Consider the following 21,307-nt stretch of genomic DNA (forward strand, 5'->3'; position numbering starts at 1 on the left):
GAATATTAGATTGACGGTTTATAAATTAACCACAGCAACAGAGAACTCATTTTAATGGTGGTTATAGCTTCTTGTCAGTTAAGGGAATATTTCCTCATTTTTACTTCTTATCCAAAGTTAATTCTTGTGAAATGACTTAAAGATTTCAAAACCTGACAATATTGTGCGTTCGGGAGAAAGAATTTTTTTTTACTTTTTTTTTAAACTTTTAATAAAATGTACAAAACATAAAATTTACCATCTTTACCATTTTAATCCTCAGAAAGAATTTTAAATGATGAAGATAAACCGTTGTTCAGTCCTTTGCCTTGCAGACTGGTAAGTATCAGTTTACTCAATTCATGGAATGGTGGAGTAGAAATTAGGTTGTTCTGCTTTTTTTAATCCAAAAAACCTGAAGTGGTTATTTAAGCATAGGTTCACTCCTTTTGCGGTAAAACCCATTTTCTGTAACAACACTGGAGACGTAATGTTTCTTATTTAATTTTTCATTATTTTTCTTTTAAATAGACTTCATCTCTTTTGGTTAAACATGTGAAAAAATGGGGGGATGGGGAACTAAAAACAAAGTGCTTGTTCTTGAATGTTTAGTGCCGTAGTTGGAAATAGAGATCAGAACATACCCTCTACCACATTTGACTACCCATTATAAGCAACATGTAAATAAGTACAAATTAATTTCAAAACAGTACATTTAATGCCTAGAAAAGTGAAGGAATATACAATTAAAGCTTGCTAATTTTTACAATGTAGCTAGTGTCAGCTGCTTCTACTACTTACCATTCAAACTTATAATCATAAAAGTGCATGTAATTTTATTCACGTAGAATCACCTGGGGAGCTTTTAAAAGTGCCTAGGCCCTACTATGGGTCAGTTAAATCAGAGTCTCTGGAGATAGGCCCCAGGCATTAATATTTTTTAAAAAGCTTCCCCCACCCCCGAGGCCAGGATTGAGAACCACTGATGTAAGAGCCCTAACTCTTTGGAGTTTTTAAAAAATACAGATAGCTGGTCACTTTGACTTATTAAATTGGAATATCTAGGAGTAGACCTGGTATTAAAACTGCCCTGAATTGTATCTTTGTGGTAAATCAGCAGAATAGCAGTACCCTGTATTCTTAACTGTGATATATGATGGATTGACTGTGACATTCTTTTGCTACAGTAAGTAAGAGTTGATAAGTATGCTGATGTTGAAAAGGCAATCACATGTATAGAATAGAGTTTACTTTGGCTTTTAAGGCAGTTCTTACACATTTTCTTGATTTTGTGTACTTCACTCTACCTCTTTGGCACACTGTCAGCTCTTCATCTGTTTTTCTGCTAATATGATTTTGTGTAATCTGTTTATATTGATTGTTAAAGCAATCTTGCATTCCTGAAATAATCCCAACTTGGTCATGTAGAGTATCCTTTTTATATATGATTATATTTGATTTACTAATATTTTATCTAAGTTTTTTTTCTATGTTCATAAGAGAAATTTAATTTTTTTAAGTATATAGCCATTAGGGACGAACTCATTCTATTTTTTTGACTTCTGCTTTTCAAATTTACGTACCTCTCCACTGACCTTTCCCTCCTATATCAGAGGATAAGGGACCTCCGGGTAAAGTAGCTTATCTTTCCATCTATTGTTTGGAATCCATCCCCTCTCCATCAGTTATCCCTTCTTCTACCTCTTTCACTCCTGGCACTTGCCCTGTTCACAAGTGTGCTCCATTATTCCTCTTACTCTTGCCCTCAATATATCTATCACCCTAGCTTTTTCATTCCTTTTTATGACCAAGCAAGCGATTTTAAAGCATATTTCACTTATTTCACCATGCAATGAAAAATGTTTAAATACAGATAAATAGCACCTACAGTTTTTAATTTCACTTCACATCCTAAGAGAAATTTTATACACAGCGAAACGTCTTTAAACAATAATGTATACTCTGGCTCCAATTTCTTCACTTTTCAACTCCCTGCAGTTTGGCTTCACCACCACCACCCCTCGCCAACACTTTCTCACTTTTCGGAAACACCTCTTGCCAAGTTCACCAAATGATCTCATTATCATTGTGAGTGGGCATTTTTCAGCCCTTATTTGACATTCTATTTACTTAATTCTGATAACTACTTCTTTGTGAAACTCATTTTCTCTCTTGATTTCTGTGACATTCATGGTTTTCTCCCTGCCTTTCTGGCGGCTCCTTCTCAGTCTGCTTTCCCTCCTTTGTGCTGTAAATGTTATTTTAAACCCCCAGAGTTTGGCCCATGACTCAATCATCTGATACTCTTCCCTGGTCAGCCCCATCTATGTCTCTGATTCCAGTTATATCCAAATGATTCCCACCTGTTTATCTCTAAACCAGATCTATTATCTCAGTGCCATTTTTTCACCTGGATCTCCTAAAGATACCTCAAACTGAACAATCCAAATTAATTTTTCTTCCTATATTTAGAGTCTTAGTTAATGTCACCACTGTCCATCCAGGTGACCAAGCCTGCCAGAAAGTTGCAAGTCCTTTTGGATGCATCTTTTGGTCTGGATGTTCATATCCAATTGATTAGCAGAGTTTGTGGAATTTCTCTCCTGCATATTTGTCCTAGTTCTTCCATTCCTACTTCTACTGATTTGGTTCAGCCCCTATATCTTTTCTTGCCTAGATTATTGTAACTGTCTCTACCCTGAATCTCACTCTCTCCTAATATATTATCAGAGAGGTTCTCTAAAAAGTAACCCTGATCATATCTCTTAAATGTTACTTCTCCATTGTCACTCACCTCCTGCCAATCCCCACATCCATGGGCCAGGATTGCAGAATCATTACTGGTCCCCAAATGCTAGTCCCAGACTTTTTGCCTCTGCCCAAGTGCCCTAAGCAAATGACTCCTCTTTAAGAAGTTCTTCAAGCTTTGCCTTCCCTGGGAAATTTCTGAGCCATGAAGTGGGGTATACCTCATCTGTGATACTGCCTCCTTTAGCTGTCCCCTCCCCGCTTTTCTTTTCCTTCCCACCCTCAAGGCTGTGAGCTCCTTGAGAGCAGGGGGTGGGGGGGTGAGTTTTCATTTTGAGATCTTCAAAACCAAGACTAATGTATGGTAGGTCCTCAATATCTATTGAACCAAACATTACAAAAAATTTAGAAAATAGAGAATTAAGCAGGAAGAAAAAACTTACATCAATCACCCATCTGTCTTTTTCATTAGCATGTTTATACTTTATTATAATAGATATTTACATGTAGTTTTGTTTCTACTCTATTCTTCACTTTACATTAAGAGTTTTCTCATTGTTCCTACATAGTCTCCATAACAGTTTTTGATGTTTACAGACACCCTGATTTGTATAACCATCTTCTTTCACGTAGTTTCCCCAGTATTTGAAGTGTTTCCCACATTTTAGAATATTTATAGACTAAATATAAAGAAATACTGCATCACATTCCTGGGAGTCTCTTTTGTTTGCTGTCTGTCTTGACACATGTGTCCTTCTTAACTTTTCCATAGAGAACTAGCAGCATGGTAACAGGAGATAGCCTTGTTTTATTCATCATACAATTAGATGTTCTCCATTCCATGCATTCCATGTTAGAGACATGCCATTAAAGATGTCATAGATTCAGTTCCATACCATCTAGAGATTTCATTGTGCATCCAGCTTTACTTCAACTAGCTGTGCTTTGAACTAACATTCCTGAAAGAGGAGAACTACTTCATATGCTGGCTTCTTTGTTAATTTTGTTGTCTCTTTATTTCAGGATGACTGTCTTAGGTCACTAACAAGATTTGCTGCAGCACATTGGACAGTGGCATCACTTTCAGTGGTACAAGGACACTTTTGTAAACTTTTTGCATGTGAGTATTAATACATGTACCATATATGTTATGATAATTTCTCATCTTCTGTAATTTTGTTTTTAGTGGTGAAACTTCCCTCCATTTTGAAAGAAATATTTTGGTAATACTGTTTGTCTTATATACAAGTTCTAGCTCATGAATTCATATATAGCTTGCAAAAAATAAATTTAAAGTAGATTATATGCATTTTAAAAATAATTTAATACTTACGTTGACATATAATATGTGCTTATGTATTTTTCTTTAAACATTAGCATTGGTGCCTGGTGACAACCACGGAGACCTTCCATGCATATTAGATATCGACATGTTTCATTTATTGGTGGGTATCTTGTAATTTGTGTTTGAAATTTTTATCATATTATATAGCTTTATCTTAGACTTGATGAGTAATGCAGAGGCAGACAAGAGGAATTATCACCTATTATTCTTACTACTTCTGAGTATAATTCTTTCCTGAAGATCCTCAAAAAGAAAATGTTAAGGAATCCAGTTGAGAGACTTGACCTGGGTGTCTAATCCGGTCTCTTATTTTTGCCTTGTGGCTGAGGTCAGTAATGTAACCTCTCTATGCTTTTCACTATAGAGAAGTAAAAAACACTAGTAATGTAAGGGCTGCTGCCAACCCATATGGTGCTTTGGGGCAGATACAGCCCTCTGGTAACACTACTTAGCGACAGTCTATTTGTGTGATTTAGGGAAAGTCATGTCTTCTGAACAGGTGCAGGTGGTACCAGGTCAGCACTGGCCAGGCAGTGGGTGGCTGAAGTTCAGCCCCACCTCAACCAGGTCCCCTTACTCAGGACACTGAGTGTACTGCCATGCACAGCAGCCCCAAATGCTGCCCCCTTAATCTCTTTGGGCATCATATTCTGTGCCTGTAAGTTGGTTAATACCTACCTGATATAATTGTGTCAAAACTCAATGGGATAATCAATGTAAAGAGCTTAGAGCAATGTGTCCCTAGTAAATGTCAGCCATTGTTATTGTTCCCATTACCCCTCTGAAAACCACCACCACTGACACCACCATACAGGCAGCAGAGGTTAACAGAGGAGCTAGCATTTATTGTGTACCTGACTGCTTTCACATTCATCTTCATTTAGTCCTTACATCCTTATTACTGAGGTATTAACAACACGTATATTATCGCCAGCTTACCAGCAGGGAAACTGAGACTCAAAGGAATTGTCTAAAAGGTTCATAAGAGGATCTCGGATTCTTACCTAGATCTTTGTGGGTCCAAACCTCATGCTTTTTCCATTGCTCACTACCTAGAAAGAGTTCAAGTTTTATTTTTGTTATTATTAACAATAAACTATATATAGGGGAATCAGTGGATAAATGAAATAATAATGCCCATCAAATGAAATAATAACGCTCTAAATAATTTTCTTTAGTCAATCCTAGTGGAATTTCTAACATGTGTACCCTTTAAGAACAAAGATTTCTTAAGGGGAGGGACTGAGCTCACAAAGAGATCACATTAAGAAAATGGAAACGTGTTCAGCTGTGAAAGGAAAGGTGCTCTGTCTGACCTTCTGTATTTGGTATCCAGGTGGGCTTGGTGCTCGCCTTCCCGGCATTGCAGTGTCAAGATTTTTCAGGGATCAGCCTTGGCACTGGGGACCTTCACATTTTCCATCTGGTTACTATGGCACACATCATACAGATCTTACTTACCTCATGTACAGGTAACTCCTTTTTGTCAGATTCTTGAAGTAAAATCCTGTTTATCCTCATGTGAAAATTTTTGAAACAATTTCCCTTCTGTTAAAAACCTTAGTGATGTGAATGTTTTTACTTATTTTTTTTATTTCATAAGTTTAGTAATATTTGAGTACCACAGGCTGTATATTTAGCAGATTTTACTCACCGCTTGCTGCCTGGCACCCTGAGGCACTTTGGCTTCCTCTCCCTAAGAGGCTCCTTGTTAGGATGGAGATCAATACTGTGTTCCGACCTGAGGGATTAAAGTTCTGTGTGTTTTGTGAGAGTATTTTCATATTACATGTGAGTGTATGAATATATTTGAGTGCTTAAATGGTGTGGTCATCAATCCACTTAGTAGGCAAATACAGAGTACTAATATTGCCTTATCTTTCAGAAGAGAATGGCATGGATCAAGAAAATGCTTCTGGGGAAGAAGAATTAGCAGTTCTTGCTTTGTATAAAACACTTCACCAGTATACAGGAAGGTGAGGTCGTAATCTTTACACGATTGGCAGTTCCCCAAATACTAGGAGGTGGTAGTATGAAAAACGAATTCATTTGTTAAATAAGGGAAGTTGCTGTCTGTTGACATGTTTAAAATAAGAGATGGGGGAGTGACCTGCAGGACTTCTCAACTTTTAATATACTAACATGATTGGAAATCTCTGAGAGAGGAGTAATATACAGCACTTCCCACACATTTTTAAGGTATATCCAGGGCCGGCAAGAGTGACATTCTTAGAACCTCATGTTATTGGAGTCATTGTGATTTGGTTACGACAGTTTCACTTGGCTTTCTTTTTTTTTTTTTAATTTTTGGCTGTGCTGAGTCTTGGTTGCTGCATGCGGACTTTCTTTAGTTGCAACGAGCAGGGGCTGGTCTTCTTGTGGTGCGCGGGCTTCTCATTGCAGTGGCTTCTTTTGTTGTGGTGCACTGGTTCTAGTCACACGGGCTTCAGTAGTTGCAGCACATAGGCTTCAGTAGTTGTGGCACGTGGGCTCAGTAGTTGCAGTGCACGGGCTCTAGGGCATGTGGGCTTCAAAAGTTGTGGCGTGCCAGCTCAGTAGTTGTGGCTCACAGCCTCTAGAGCGCTGGCCCAGTAGCTGTGGCACCTGGGCTTAGTTGCTCTGCGGCATGTGGGATCTTCCCAGACCAGGGCTTGAACCCGTGTCCCCTGCATTGGCAGGCAGATTCTTAACCACTGTGCCACCAGATAAGTCCCTTCACTTGGCTTTCCAACAGTATATGTCAAGAACCATACTGTTTGTTCTTTGACTAAGTTATCCCATTTCTGAGAATCCACACTAGCAAAATAATCCAACATATAGAAAAACCTACAGACATAAAGATGTACACTGATATTATTTATATTAGCAAAGAATTTGAAGCAATCTAAGAGTTTGCTTACAGGGAAGTAATTTAGTGTAGGTTATGATTTATGTTATCCAGAATCTTAAAATTCCAATAAAATTATGGTTTATGATCTGAAAATCATGTTAATTTTAAATTTTATATGTTACAAGTACAACTGTGTAAGACACATTAGTATGAAAATAGTTTTCCAAAGTAATACTTGCTGATATAAGGTTATAGAATAGTGGATAGTTTTTTTATTTTCCAAATTTTCTCTTTATATAGCTGTATAACTTTTACAAATTTTAATAACAGCATTAAAGGGTACATCACCAATTATACCTGATGTCCTGTAATAGTTAGGGCTACCCATACCTTTTAAGCCAATGTGCTATCAATTCCAAATAGTAGTTGTCTGTTTTCACACTGTGCTATAACTAGAATGACCATTTTTTAATTACATTTCCCAGTTATCATTTTTCTCTTTCACAGTGCCTTGAAAGAAATGCACTCTGGTTGGCATCTGTTGAGGAATGTCAGAGCTGGAATCATGCCTTTCCTGAGGTGTTCTGCTTTGTTTTTCCATTACTTAAATGGAGTTCCTTCCCCACCTGAAATTCAAGGTAATTTCTAATTTCTTTCAAAATGTAGGAAATGTATGTAGTCTTTCACTCTAGCAAGTTAAGAATTAAAGTGCATTGCAAAAATGAAAACTTATTAACAATTTAGGTCACAGCTAATTGACTATGGTGATGTACCGACTATATAATTAGGTGCATATTTATGTAAATATCTGATTTTATTTGGATGTCAGTAAATGTACTGATTTTGTACATGTACAAAAATGTACTTGTTTTGCTTTCAGATGTTAAAATTGTTCAATTGTATATTATTCATAGACTGGGTTCTTCAGATTTTAAAAAGTGAAAAGTGACAAATTCAGGTGTGGTTTTTTGTTGCTTTTTTTTTTTTTAACTTTTGATTTTATATTGGAATATAGCCGATTAACAATGTTGTGATAGTTTCAGGTGCACAACAAAGCAACTCAGCCATACATATACATGTATCCAAACTCCCCTTCCATCTAGGCTGCCACATAACATAGAGCAGGGTTCCCTGTGCTATACAGTAGGTCCTTGTTGGTTGTCCATTTTAATTATGGCAGTGTGTACATGTCGATCCCAAACTCCCTGACTATCCCTTCCCTCCACCCTTCCCCCCGGTAACCGTAAGTTTGTTCTCTAAGTCTATGAGCCTGTTTCTGTTTTATAAATAAGTTCCTTTGTGTCATTTCTTTTTAGATTCCACATATAAGAGATATCATATGATATTTCTCTTTCTCTGACTGACTTTGCTCAGTATGGCAATCTCTGGGTCCATCCACGTGGCTACAAATGTCATTATTTCATTCTTTTTAATGGCTGAGCAATATTCCATTGTATATATGTACCACATTCACTTTATCCATTCCTCTGTCGATGGACATTTAGGTTGCTTCCATGTCTTGGCTATCGTAAACAGTGCTGCAATGAACATTGGCATGCGTGTATCCTTTCGGACCATGTTTTTCTCTGGATATATGCCCAGGAGTGGGATTGCAGGATCAAATGGTAGCTCTATTTTTAGTTTTTTAAGGAGCCTCCATACTGTTCTCCGTAGTGGCTGTACCAATTTACATTCCCACCAACAGTGTAGGAGGGTTCCCTTTTCTCCACACTCTCTCCAGCATTTATTGTTTGTGGATTTTTTTGATGATAGCCATTTTGACTGGTGTGAAGTGATATCTCATTGTACTTTTGATTTGCATTTCTCTAATAATTAGCGATGTTGAACATCTTCTCATCTGTCTTCTTTGGAGAAATGTCTATATAGGTCTTCTGCCCATTTTTTGATTGGGTTGTTCACTTTGATGATATTAATCCTCATGAGGTGTTTGTAAATTTTGGAGACTAATCCCTTGTCGGTCACATCATTTGCAAATATTTTCTCCCAATCTGCGGGTTGTCTTTTCGTTTTGTTTATGGTTTCCTTTGCTGTGCAAAAGCTTTTGAGTTTAATTAGGTCCCATTTGTTTATTTTTGTTTTTATTTCCATTATTATGGAAGACAGATAGAAAAGGATATTGCTGCAATTTATGTCAGAGAGTGTTCAGCCCATGTTTTCCTCTCGGGGTTTTATAGTATCTGTTCTCACATTTAGGTCTTTAATCCATTTTGAGCTTATTTTTGTGTATGGTGTTAAAGAACCATCTAATTTCATTTTTTTACATGTAGCTGACCAGTTTTTCCAGCACCATTTGTTGAAGAGACTAGACAGTCTTTCCACCGTTGTGTAGTCTTGCCTCCTTTGTCGTAGATTAATTGACCATAGGTGTGTGGGTTTATTTCTGGGCTTTCTATCCTGTTACATTGATCTGTATATCTGTTTTTGTGCCAGTACCATACTGTTTTGATGACTATAGGTAGTATAGTCTGAAGTCAGGGAGCCTGATTCCTCCAGCTCCGTTTTTCTTTCTCAAGATTGCTTTGGCTCTTCGGGGACTTTTGTGTCTCCATACAAATTTTAAGATTTTTTGTTCTAATTCTGTGAAAAATGCCATTGGTAATTTTATAGGGATTCCATTGAATCCGTAGATTGCCTTGGGTAGTATAGTCATTTTGACAAATATTGATTCTTCCAATCCACTAACATGGTATATCTTTCCATCTGTTTGTGTCGTCTTTGATTTCTTTCATCAGTGTCTTATAGTTTTTGAGTACAGATCTTTTGTCTCCTTAGGTAGGTTTATTCCTAGGTATTTCATTCTTTTTGATGCAGTGGTAAATGGGATTGTTTCTTGAATTTTCTTTCTGATCTTTCATAGTTTATAGAAATGCAACAGATTTCTGTGTATTAATTTTGTAACCTGCAACTTTACCAAATTCATTGATGAACTCTAGTAGTTTTCTGGTAGCATCTTTAGGATTTTCTATGTATATAGTATCATGTCATCTGCAAACAGTTACGGTTTTACTTCTTCTTTTCCAATTTGGATTCCTTTTATTTCTTTTTCTTCTCTAATTGCCATAGGTAGGACTTCCAAAATTATGTTGAATAAAAGTGGTGAGAGTGGACATCCTTGTCTTGTTCCTAATCTTAGAGGAAATGCTTTCAGCTTTTCACCATTGAGTATGATGTTAGCTATAGGTTTGTTGTATATGGCCTTTATTATGTTGAGGTATGTTTCCTCTGTGCCCACTTTCTGGGGAGTTTTTATCATAAATGGGTGCTGAATGTTGTCAAAAGCTTTTTCTGCATCTTTTGAGATGATCATATGGTTTTTATTCTTCAATTTGTTGATGTAGTATATCACACTGATTGATTTGCAGATACTGAAAAATCCTTGTATCCCTGGGATAAATCCCACTTGATTATGGTGTATGATCCTTTTAATGTATTGTTGGATTCGGATTGCTAGTATTTTGTTGAGGCTTTTTGTGTCTATGTTCATCAGTGATATTGGCCTCTTTCTTTTTTTTTTTTAATATTTATTTGGTTGTGCCAGGTCTTAGTTGCAGCAGGTGGGCTCCTTAGTTGCAGCTCATCAGCTCCTTAGTTGCAGCATACGGGCTTTTTAGTTGTGGTATGCAAACTCTCAGTTGCAACATGCATGTGGGATCTAGTTCCCTGACCAGGGATCAAACTCGGGCCCTCTGCGTTGGGAGCACGGAGTCTTAACCACTGCGCCACCAGGGAAGTTCCAGCATGTAATTTTCTTCTTTTTTGTGGTATCTTTGTCTGGTTTTGGTATCAGGGTGATGGTGGCCTCATAGAATGAGTTTGGGAGTTTTCCTTCCTCTGCAATTTTTTGGAACAGTTTCAGAAGGATAGGTGTTAGCTCTTCTCTAAATGTTTGATAAAATTCGCCTGTGAAGTCATCAGGTCCTGGACTTTTGTTTGTCAGAAGATTTACAATCACAGCTTCAATTTCAGTGCTTATGATTGGTCTGCTCATATTTTCTGTTTCTTCCTGGTTCAGTCTTGGGAGACTGTACCTTTCTAAGAATTTGTCCATTTTATTGGCATATAGCCACGTGTAGTGTCTTATGATCCTTTGTATTTCTGTGGTGTCTGTTATAACCTCTCCTTTTTCATTTCGAATTTTATTGATTTGAGTCCTCTCCCTTTTTTTCTTGATGAGTCTGGCTAAAGGTTTATCAGTTTTGTTTATCTTTTCAGAGAACCAGCTTTTAGTTTCATTGATCTTTGCTCTTACTTCCTCTGTCTCTATTTCATTTATTTCTGCTCTGATATTTATGACTTCTTTCCTTCTACTAACTTTGGGTTTTGTTTGTTCTTCTTTCTCTAGTTGCTTTAGGTGTAAGATTGGGTTGTTTATGTGAGATTTTTCTTATTTCCTGAGATAAGATTGTATTGCTATAAACTTCCCTCTTACAACTGCTTTTGCTGCATCCCATAGATTTTGGATTGTTGTGCTTTCATTTGTCTCTAGGTATTTTTTGATTTCCCCTTTTATTTCTTCAGTGATCCATTGGTTCAGTAGCATATTGTTTAGCCTCCATGTGTGTGTTTTTTGTAGTTTTTTTCTTATAGTTTATTTTTAATCTCATAACACTGTTATCGGAAGATGCTTGATATGATTTCAGTTTTCTTAAATTTACTGAGGCTCGCCTTGTGGCCTAGCATGTGGTCAATCCTGGAGAATGTTCTGTGTGCACTTGAGAAGAAAGTGTATTCTGCTGCTTTTGGATGAAATGCTCTATAAATATCAGTTAAGTCCATCTGGTCTAATGTGTCATTTAAGGCCTGTGCTTCTTTACTGATTTTCTGTCTGGATGTTCTGTCCATTGATGACAATGAGGTGTTAAAGTCTCCCAGTATTATTGTGTTACTGTCGATCTCTACCTTTATGGCTGTTAGTATTTGCCTTATATATTGAGGTGCTCCTATGTTGGGTGCATATATATTTACAGTTGTTATATCTTCTTCTCTGATTGATCCCTTGATCATTGTGTAGTGTCCTTCTTTGTCTCTTATAACAGTCTTTATTTTAAAGTTTATTTTGTCTGATATGAGTATTGCTACTCCAGCTTTCTTGTGATTTCCATTTGCGTGGAATACCTTCTTCCATCTCACTTTCAGTCTGCATAGGTCCGTAGGCCTGAGGTGGGTCTCCTGTAGACAGCATGTATATGGGTCTTGTTTTTGTATCCACTCAGCCAGTCTATGTCTTTTGATTGGTGCATTTAATCCATTTACATGTAAGGTAATTATCAATATGTGTATTCCTGTTGTCATTTTCTTAATTGTTTTGGGTTTGTTTTTGTAGGTCTTTTTTCTTCCCTTCTTCTTTTGCTCTCTTCTCTTGTGTTTTGATGACCATCTTTAGTGTTGTGTTTGGGTTGCTTTTTCTTTTTTGTATGTGTATCTATCGTAGGTTTTGGTTTTGCTGTTCCCATGCAGTCTTTTTGTTGTTGTTGTTGTTGTTTTACTTATTTATTTTCAGTTGCATTGGGTCTTCGTTGCTGCATGCAGTCTTTCTCTAGTTGCAGCAAGTGGGGGCTACTCTTCATTGCAGTGTGCAGGCTTCTCATTGTGGTGGCTTCTCTTGTTGCAGAGCATGGGCTCTAGGCGTGCCTGCTTTGGTAGTTGTGGCACATGGGCTCAGTAGTTGTGCCTCGCAGGCTCTAGAACACAGGCTCAGTAGTTGTGGCATACAGGCTTAGTTGCTCCACAGCATGTGGCATCTTCCTGGATCAGGGTTCGAACCCATGTCCTCTGCATTGGCAAGCAGATTCTTAACCACTGCACCACCAGGGAAGCCCTCCCATGCAGTTTTGATACAGCAGTCTATGTATGTACAAGGTTTTTTATTTTTTAAGTTGCTAGTCCCTTTCCCACTTAGAGGAGGAGTTCCTTTAGCATTTGTTGCAAAGCTGGACTGGTAGTGCTGAATTCTCTTAGCTTTTGCTTGTCTGTAAAGCTTTTGATTTCTTTGTCAAATCTGAATGACATCCTTGCTGAGTAAAGTATTCTTGGTTGTAGTTTCTTCCCTTACATCACTTTAAATATATTGTGCCATTCCCTCTGGCTTGCAGAGTTTCTGCTGAGAAATCAGCTGATAACCTTATGGGAGTTCCCTTGTATGTTATTTGTCATATTTCCCTTGTTGATTTTTTTCTTTGTCTTTAAGTTTTGTCGATTTGATTACTGTGTGTCTCGGTGTGCTCCTCCTTGGGTTTATCCTGCCTGGGACTCTGTGCACTTCCTGGACTTCGTTGACTGTTTTCTTTCCTATGTTAGGGAAGTTTTCAGCTATTATCTCTTCAAATATTTTCTTGGGTCCTTTCTCTTCTCCTTCTGGGACCCCTATAATGCAAATGTTGGTGCATTTAATGTTGTCCCAGAGGTCTCTTAGGCTGTCTTCATTTCTTTTCATTCTTTTTTCTTTATTCTGTTCTGCGGTAGTGATTTCCACCATTCTGTCTTCCAGGTCACTTATCCGGTCTACTGCCTCAGTTATTCTGCTATTGATTCCTTCTAGTGTATTTTTCATTTTAATTATTGTATTGTTCATCTCTGTTTGTTTGTTCTTTAGTTCTTCTAGGTCTTTGTTAAACATTTCTTACATCTTCTCAATCTTTGCCTCCATTCTTTTTCCGAGATCTTGGGTCACTTCACTATCATTATTCTGAATTCTTTTTCTGGAAGGTTGCCTGTATCCACTTCATTTAGTTGTTCTTCTGGGGTTTTTATCTTGTTCCTTCATCTGTGACATAATCCTCTGCCTTTTCATTTTGTCTAACTTTGTGATTGTGGTTTTCGTTCTGCAGGCTGTAGGATTGTAGTTCTTCTTGCTTCTCCTGTCTGCCCCCCTCAGGTATTTTTTAATCTGAAACATGAGGCCTTCAAGTTCAAAATAGCCATAATTACACATAAATCTGATTTTAATGTAGGAATTAAAGGTAGACTTAAAGTTTACTGTACCTCATAGTGCCTGGCACAAGTCATGGGGTGCCTGCATGTTATGCTGCTTTCTAAAAGTTTGTTGAATAGCATCTCCATTTAGCTAGTTGTCCAGGCACCATTGAGAAAATAATTTACCCTTCCTAATCATTTTCAGTGATGATTAAGTTAGTGTTTAAATCCATCTTTCGGTGATAAAATCATCTTACGTCTCTGTACTGCCTTATACTTTTCCAGAGCTACCCATGTTATTTTTGTCATTTAATGTTCACAACCCCATGAAGTATATCACACAGGTACCCCACTTTGCAGATGGTAAAACTGAAACATCAAGAAATTGTGACCAGTTTGGTAAAGGAGTCGCCTGACTCCACTTTCAGTTATGTCATTTTCTGTGGATCCCTTCCATGTGCCATCTTATTTACTTCCTACAGGTTATGTACCTAGCAAAATTGAACTATTTCATCTTGTGCCTTTTTTGTTTTAAGCTCTGCTGTTGCTTACTCTCCTATAGGATCTACTCTTAGTTGTTATATGCAAAACTGTTTTCTTCTCTATTTGCAGCTTCTGGAACAAGCCATTTTGAACATTTATGTAACTATCTTTCCCTGCCAAACAACTTCATTTGCCTTTTTCAAGAAAATAAGGAGATAATGAAGTTACTGATTGAAAGGTAACGATTATACACTTTTCTTCTTTATATTGGAATATATATATATGGAAACAAACTTCAGTTTATCACATATTTTACAAAATTCTCAGATAGCCTGGCAGAATTCAATCCATGTGATTCAAAGTATAATTATTAGGCTTCTTAGTTAAGGATTTACCTTTATGGTAAGATTTTTGCCAGGCCTACTGAATAGCATAAGCATATTTGCCTGGAAGGAGAGTAGTGGTGGAAATGTTTATTTCCTCATATTAACTTACTTGTTAAATACTATGTTCTATAGATTTTTGAAACTGAAAGAAACCTTAAGGGTTATCTAGTCTAATATCCTCACTTTATTTTTTTATTTTATTTTATTGCTTGATTGATTGCTGCTTTGGGTCTTCATTGCTGTGTGCGGGCTGTCTCTAGATGCAGTGAGCGGTGGCTACTCTTCATTGCAGTGCACAGGCTTCTCATTGTGATGGCTTCTCTCGTTGCAGAGCACAGGCTCTAGGCGTGCGGGCTTCAGTAGTTGTGGCTTCAGTAGTTGTGGCTCATGGGCTCTAGAGTGCAGGCTTAGTAGTTGTGGTACACGGGCTTAGTTGCTCCATGGCATGTGGGATCTTCCCGGACCAGGGCTCGAACCTGTGTCACCTGCATTGTCAGGCGGATTCTTAACCACTGCACCACCAGGGACACCCTATCCTCAGTTTATATTTGAGAAAACTGAAGTCTAGAGAAATTGACCCGTTAATCATGTCAAGTTAGTGACTAAGTTAAGAATAAAATTTGGCTGATTTACCCACAGAATGGGAGAAAATGTTTGCAAATCATATATCTGATAAGCAGCAATAGCCAGAATATATACATCTAGATTTCCTACATCTCAGCAACAAAAAAGCAAGCAACCCATTATAAAATGAGCAAAGGACTTCTCCAAAGAAGATATACAAATAGTCAATAAGCAAAGCACATGAAAAAATACTAAACATCACTAGTCATCAAGGAAATGCAAATAAAAATCACAATGAGATACCACTTCATACCCATTAGAACTGCTGTAATGAAAAAGGCAGACATTAATAACACATGTTGGTGAGGATGTCAAGAAACTGGAATCCATGTACACTGTCGGTAGGAAGAGAAAATGGTACAGCTGCTCTGGAAAACAGTATGGTGATTCCTCAAAAAGTTAAACAGAATTACTCTATGATCCAGTAGTTTCACTTCTAGGTGTGTATTGCAAAAGAATTGAAAGGAGGAACTCATAGAATTTTGTACACGCATGTTCATAGCAGCGTTATTCACAATAGCCAAGAGGTGGAAACAACCCAAATGTCCATAAACTAATGAATGGATAAACAAAATGTGTTATATACATTCAGTGGAGTATTATTCAGCCTTAAAAAGGTAGGAAATTCTGACACATGCTACAATGTGGATGAAACTTGAAGGCAGCCTAAGTGAAATAAGCCAGTCACAAAAGAACAAACATTACGTTTCTATTTATATGAGGTACCTAGAATAGTGAAATTCATAGAGACAGAAAATAGAATGGTGGTTGCCAGGGGCTGGGGGTAGGGGGAGGAATGGGTTAGTGTTTAACAAGCACAGAATTTCATTTGAGAAAGCTGAAAAAGTTCTGGAGACAGAGGTGGTGATGATTGCCCAACAACGTCAATATACTTAATGCCAAAGAACTGTACACTTAAAAATGGTTAAAATAGTAAATTTTATGTTCTGTGTATTTTACCACAATTAAAAATTTTTTATTTTAATGAGTGTTCTAGCTCTAGATTATAAGAGCTTCTCATTGATTCAGACTGTTTTGGTTTGGGTTTTGGTTTGGTTTTTTTGGCCACACTGCATGGCTTGCGGGATCTTAGTCCCGTGACCAGGGATTGAACCTGTGCCCTTGGCAGTGAGAGCGCAGAGTCCTAACCATTGGACCACCAGGGAATTCCCCAGACTGGTTTTTCAGAGTGTCCAATTAGTGGGGGTAATAGCAAATTTTAATATGTTAAGCATTGTTGCTTTCAGAAAATCAAAGGTCATATTCTTCTGATTTTAAAATATGGTAGGCAAAGTATGTGGTATTCCTCTAAGCTTCTTATGAAGAGATAAATATAATAAGCCAAGAAAACTGTTTCTCTCTTACTGGATTTAGAGAAGAAAATTTTTTAGTTCTAGCCCTTCAAAAGTAAAAAATTTTTTTTTCTCCATTTACATTAAAGTTGGTGTCATAACATTGAAGTTAAGAGATACCTGGAAGGTGAAAGAGACGCTATAAGGTAAGCTGAAGATTGTCAAAGACTTGGTTGGAGGCAAGAAGTAGGAAGGAAGCAGGATATAAGTGTACAGGACAGCCCATTGTCCTGATAATTCATCCTGAGTTCTTCAAGTAAAAATGTGAGCCCTAAGGCCCTACGTTATTTAAGCGTGCATTTTAAAGTTCTTACTGTGGCTTTTTGCTGCTGTGGGTAGTGCCCAGTCACTCAGATTCAGGCTTCCTTTATTTATTTTGACTAAGTTAAGAGTTTCCCTGTCATTGTTACAATATGTCCTCATATTAACTGGGTTTTTTATGTGGTTTTTGTTTTGTTTTGTTTTAGCTATCCAAGAGAATCTAACAAATTAATAGACCTTCCAGAGGATTACAGCAGCCTCATTAATCAAGCATCTAATTTCTCGTAAGTTTTTATATTAGCTTATTGAGCACTTCCTACCACTGGAAACACTCACTTCTCTACACAGAACTTGAAGGATTTTGTCATTGTTTTCTTTTGTTTGGGTAGGGAAATCATAACATCAGTAGTACCACCTAACTTGTACTACCAAACTTATAAAAAGCATGATTCCATGTTTCAGAATAAGGTATGAGAAAGGGGGTGATGAGGGACAAGTTTGATACATTAGATGTTATCTAAACAATTTGCACTTTAAATAACACATTAACTACAAATGGTTATATTCCTAAGCAGTTATTATTATTTTGCATATATTATTATTTTAAGCTTTAGAATAGCATTGTACATTATCCTATAGCTTTTTTCACTCAGCATTGTTTGTAAGATTTATTTATACATTTGACACATATAATTTTTAATCCATCAGTTTTCACTATTGTGTAGTACTTCATTATATGACAGTAGCAGTAATTTTTTTTTAATTTACATATTTTTTTCCTCCTATTGATAATTTTATTTCTCTTTTCTCCACTTGTTGATTGTTTCAGTACATGGTATGTGAGATGTTACCTATTCTAGAAATAAATTTGCCTGGTCCATAGTCTGTATGCATCTTCAGCTCTACTTGATATTGCAGAATTTTTTTCCAGGGCAGTTTTACCACCCTCAGCTCTTTAGCCAGTCTTTTAGAGCCTTGACTTGTGCTTTTTTATTTCATGGAGGTGCCCCAAATCAGGTGGTGACAAGAGCAGAGCCCCAACTCTGTGCCTTGTATGTGGAACTCTGCTGTGCTCCCAGAGCTACTGCTGTCAGACGGAGTTGGAAGGGGAGGACGTGGGAGCTTGCACCGCCCACACCTACTCCTGTGGTTCTGGGGTGGGCATCTTCCTGAGGTAAGGCCCTGGAAGGAGCTTTCTAGCTTTGGACCTGCCACAGTAGACATCTGTTGAGGGGTGGAACAAGAAACTACTACATTGCAAAGATTTGAGGCCACTCTTTTATTCATTTGAGGAAAATGGGGCACCTTGTCTCCACACATCTCATATTTGGCTCATGCTAACTCTGTGCTGTTTTTTCATTATCATTTCCATCCCCATGACAATTCTGTTCTTTCTTTGTGCCTCATTGTAATGTGAAACTTCTAGCTGTGTTTGGTTTTCTACGCAGGCACAGTCAGAATTACTTCTTTTGTTGTATCCTCATGGTTGGATTCATACATATCACAGGCTGATGTATGTAGTTGTGTACATTCGACAACGTGCAGCAAATACTTATCAGTGACTGTGTAATGGATACTGAGAATGCAGTAGTCAACAAAGCATACGAAAATCTCTGCCTTCATGGAGCTCAGTTTCTAGTGAGGGAGATAGAAAATAAAATAAGAATTTAGAAAGCAATCCATGCAGAAGAGAAAAAATAAACTAGGGAGGGGAATATGAAATGGCAGCTGGAGAGTTGAATTTTAGACAGGGAACCAGGGAAGGTTCCCTGGGAAGGTAACTTGAATAAAGACCTAAAGAAGTGGGGAGAACATTCTAGGCAGGGAGCAGCAAGTACAGAATTGCTGGAGAGTGTGCCTGCCGTGTTCAAGAAAGAGCAAGGACAAAATTCATCTCATTGTCCTGTAAAAATGGATAGGTTTTTAAAAAAAAAATTATCCCTCAATAAAATTTATTTTAAAAAAAAAAGGAATTCCCTGGCAGTCCAGTGGTTAGGACTCCGTGCTTTCACTGCTGAGGGTGCAGGTTAAATCCCTGGTCGGGGAACTAAGATCCCACAAGCCGCATGGCATGGCCAAAAAATAAAGAAAGAAAAATAAAAAAAGAAAAGAAACAACAAGGAGGCTGCTGCTACTGCAGTAGTGAGCACAAGGGGGAGAGTCATGGGCCTGGTGTGTCCTAGCGAGGTCTCTGAGTGAGATGGAAGCCATCACAGGGTCTGAAGGCGAGAAGTGACATGAGTTTGAGCTCCTCTGGGGCATAGATTATATCCACATCTTAGTCACCTTAGTACCCCCCCAGTGCCTGACAATTTCTTGTATATGATAGGTTCTCAATAGATATTGAGATGAGCTGAATTGTTAACACCAGAAAAAGTTAAGCAAACCTCTCAAAGGGATCAGGAGACACATTTTTTTAAAAACCCTTAGGAGAAATGTAAAAGTAGCCTTTTACCTTGTGTGGCACATTTCAGAATTCTTTTAGTCGTGTAGAGTGTTGCCTTGTGTTTCAGGTCAACCTAGTTCGTAATATTTGTGTGCCTTTTTTTTTTTTAATTTTTGGCTGCATTGGGTCTTCATTGCTGCACAGTCTTTCTCTAGTTGCGGCATGTGAGCTTTCTCTATTTGCAGCGAGTGGAGGCTACTCTTCATTGCAGTGCACGGGCTTCGCATTGCAGTGGCTTCTCTTGTTGTGGAGCACAGGCTCAGTAGTTGTGGCTCGCGGGCTCTAGAGCGCAGGCTCAGTAGTTGTGGTGCATGGCCTTAGTTGCTCCACAGCACATGGGACCTTCCTAGACCAGGGATCGAACCGTGTCCCCTGCATTGGCAGGCAGATTCTTAACCACTGTGCCACCAGGAAAGCCCTGTGTACAATTTTTTAAATGAATAATTTCCTCATAATAGTGGTTGATACATAAATAACTACCTTATGTTTAGAAGTAGTTAACTTTCTCACACTTAATTTTTTAAATGCCAGTATTATATGAGCTGTCGAATCCTAATCCTAAATGTCCCTCTCCCTCCTTATGTTGGTTACAATACAGTCCTTTTAGTTATTTTTAAACTTAGGCAGGGGTGTTGATACTTTTTCAAGTGTCTCTGCTATAAACGCCATTTCTTCTCTTCCAACAGTGGTTTTGTTTGTTTATATTTATTTATTGATATATAGTTGATTTATAATATTGCACTAGTTTCAGGTGTACATCATAATGATCCAGTGTTTTTTTGTTTTGTTTTTTGCAGGTTATATTCCATTATAGGTTATTACAAGTTATTAGGTATAATTCCCTGTGCTATACAGTAAATCCTTGTTGCTTATCTGTTTTATGTATAATAGTTTGTGTCTGTTAACCCCATATTCCCAATGGTTTTGTTTACTTTTATAAGACTTCAGTCCATTTGGAACTGAATCCAAACCTTGGTTACTAATGTATAAATGGTCTCTCTACAGAGTACGGGAATGTCAAGTGCTATTTTTAGCTGGCAAAACCAAAGGCTGTTTTTATTCTCCACCTTACCTTGATGACTATGGGGAGACTGACCAGGGGCTCAGGTAAGGCCCATCCTGGGGAACTAGGTTGACTGGCTCTGGGCCACCAGAGCCTTCAGCATGGGGTGAACACAATGAACCTTGTGGTCCTGAAGCCTGCCTGCTAACTGCCTGGAGGGTTAGCACAAGTGGCTGTTGTCTGTGGACACTTCCAAGGAGGCTACCCTGGCTGGCTGGTTTGACATTCCCATTCCCAGCCCTCAGAGTGTCACGAAGGCCATCAAGATACATAAGGGGAAAAAATGGGACAGAGTGCAACTTTTTTCCATTTCTTACTCCAGAGAGCTGTTTGAATTGTCCTGTGGCATCCACAGCATCAGAGCACTGCAGGGATAGCTCTTTGTAACTTGTGCAGCTTTGTGGAAAAAATGGGACAGAGTGCAACCTTTTTCCATTTCTTACTCCAGAGAGCTGTTTGAATTGTCCTGCGGCATCCACAGCATCAGAGCACTGCAGGGATAGCTCTTTGTAAATTGTGCGGCTTTGTATGGGAGAACCGGTCCTCTTCGAGTGATATAAAAGAGCAAATCTTGATTGATAAGAGTCGTGCTTATCTTACTACATAAGAATCTGAGAGAACAAAGATTTAGAACATATAGAGCAATACAACAGTATTTGAGGCTTAATCACTTCTACTTTGGTAGCTTCTGTTACATCACAAGCAAAATGCTAACAGCAGTTCCTTCAAGCACTATTAAAGAACTTTCAGACCATTTCTTTTTGCCCAAATGGGATAAAAGTCTTAACCTAGATGTAACTTCCCAGCCTTGGGGAGCAGAAGTTGAAGGCTTGGAAACCAAGGCAAGATAAGTAGAT

The 21,307-nt window shown here is 38.0% G+C and overlaps 1 protein-coding gene across 4 annotated transcripts in view; it reads left to right on the plus strand.

Annotated features, from left to right (window-relative positions):
- Window positions 1-21,307, plus strand: part of UBR2 (ubiquitin protein ligase E3 component n-recognin 2) — a 114,500-nt gene that overhangs the window by 92,301 nt on the left and 892 nt on the right. For all 4 annotated transcript variants that reach the window (XM_082847299.1, XM_082847301.1, XM_082847298.1 and 1 more), the window contains exons 36-46: window positions 263-318; window positions 3,751-3,847; window positions 4,105-4,172; window positions 5,409-5,544; window positions 5,958-6,048; window positions 7,410-7,540; window positions 14,448-14,556; window positions 16,770-16,826; window positions 17,148-17,225; window positions 17,945-18,115; window positions 20,393-20,494. In XM_082847299.1, coding sequence (XP_082703425.1) covers window positions 263-318; window positions 3,751-3,847; window positions 4,105-4,172; window positions 5,409-5,544; window positions 5,958-6,048; window positions 7,410-7,540; window positions 14,448-14,556; window positions 16,770-16,826; window positions 17,148-17,225; window positions 17,945-18,115; window positions 20,393-20,494 — 1,096 coding nt within the window. The remainder of the gene's footprint in view (window positions 1-262; window positions 319-3,750; window positions 3,848-4,104; window positions 4,173-5,408; window positions 5,545-5,957; window positions 6,049-7,409; window positions 7,541-14,447; window positions 14,557-16,769; window positions 16,827-17,147; window positions 17,226-17,944; window positions 18,116-20,392; window positions 20,495-21,307) is intronic.

Source organism: Leucopleurus acutus (assembly GCF_964270905.1).
Source record: "Leucopleurus acutus genome assembly, chromosome: 10".
Classification (NCBI taxonomy): Eukaryota; Metazoa; Chordata; class Mammalia; order Artiodactyla; family Delphinidae; genus Leucopleurus; species Leucopleurus acutus.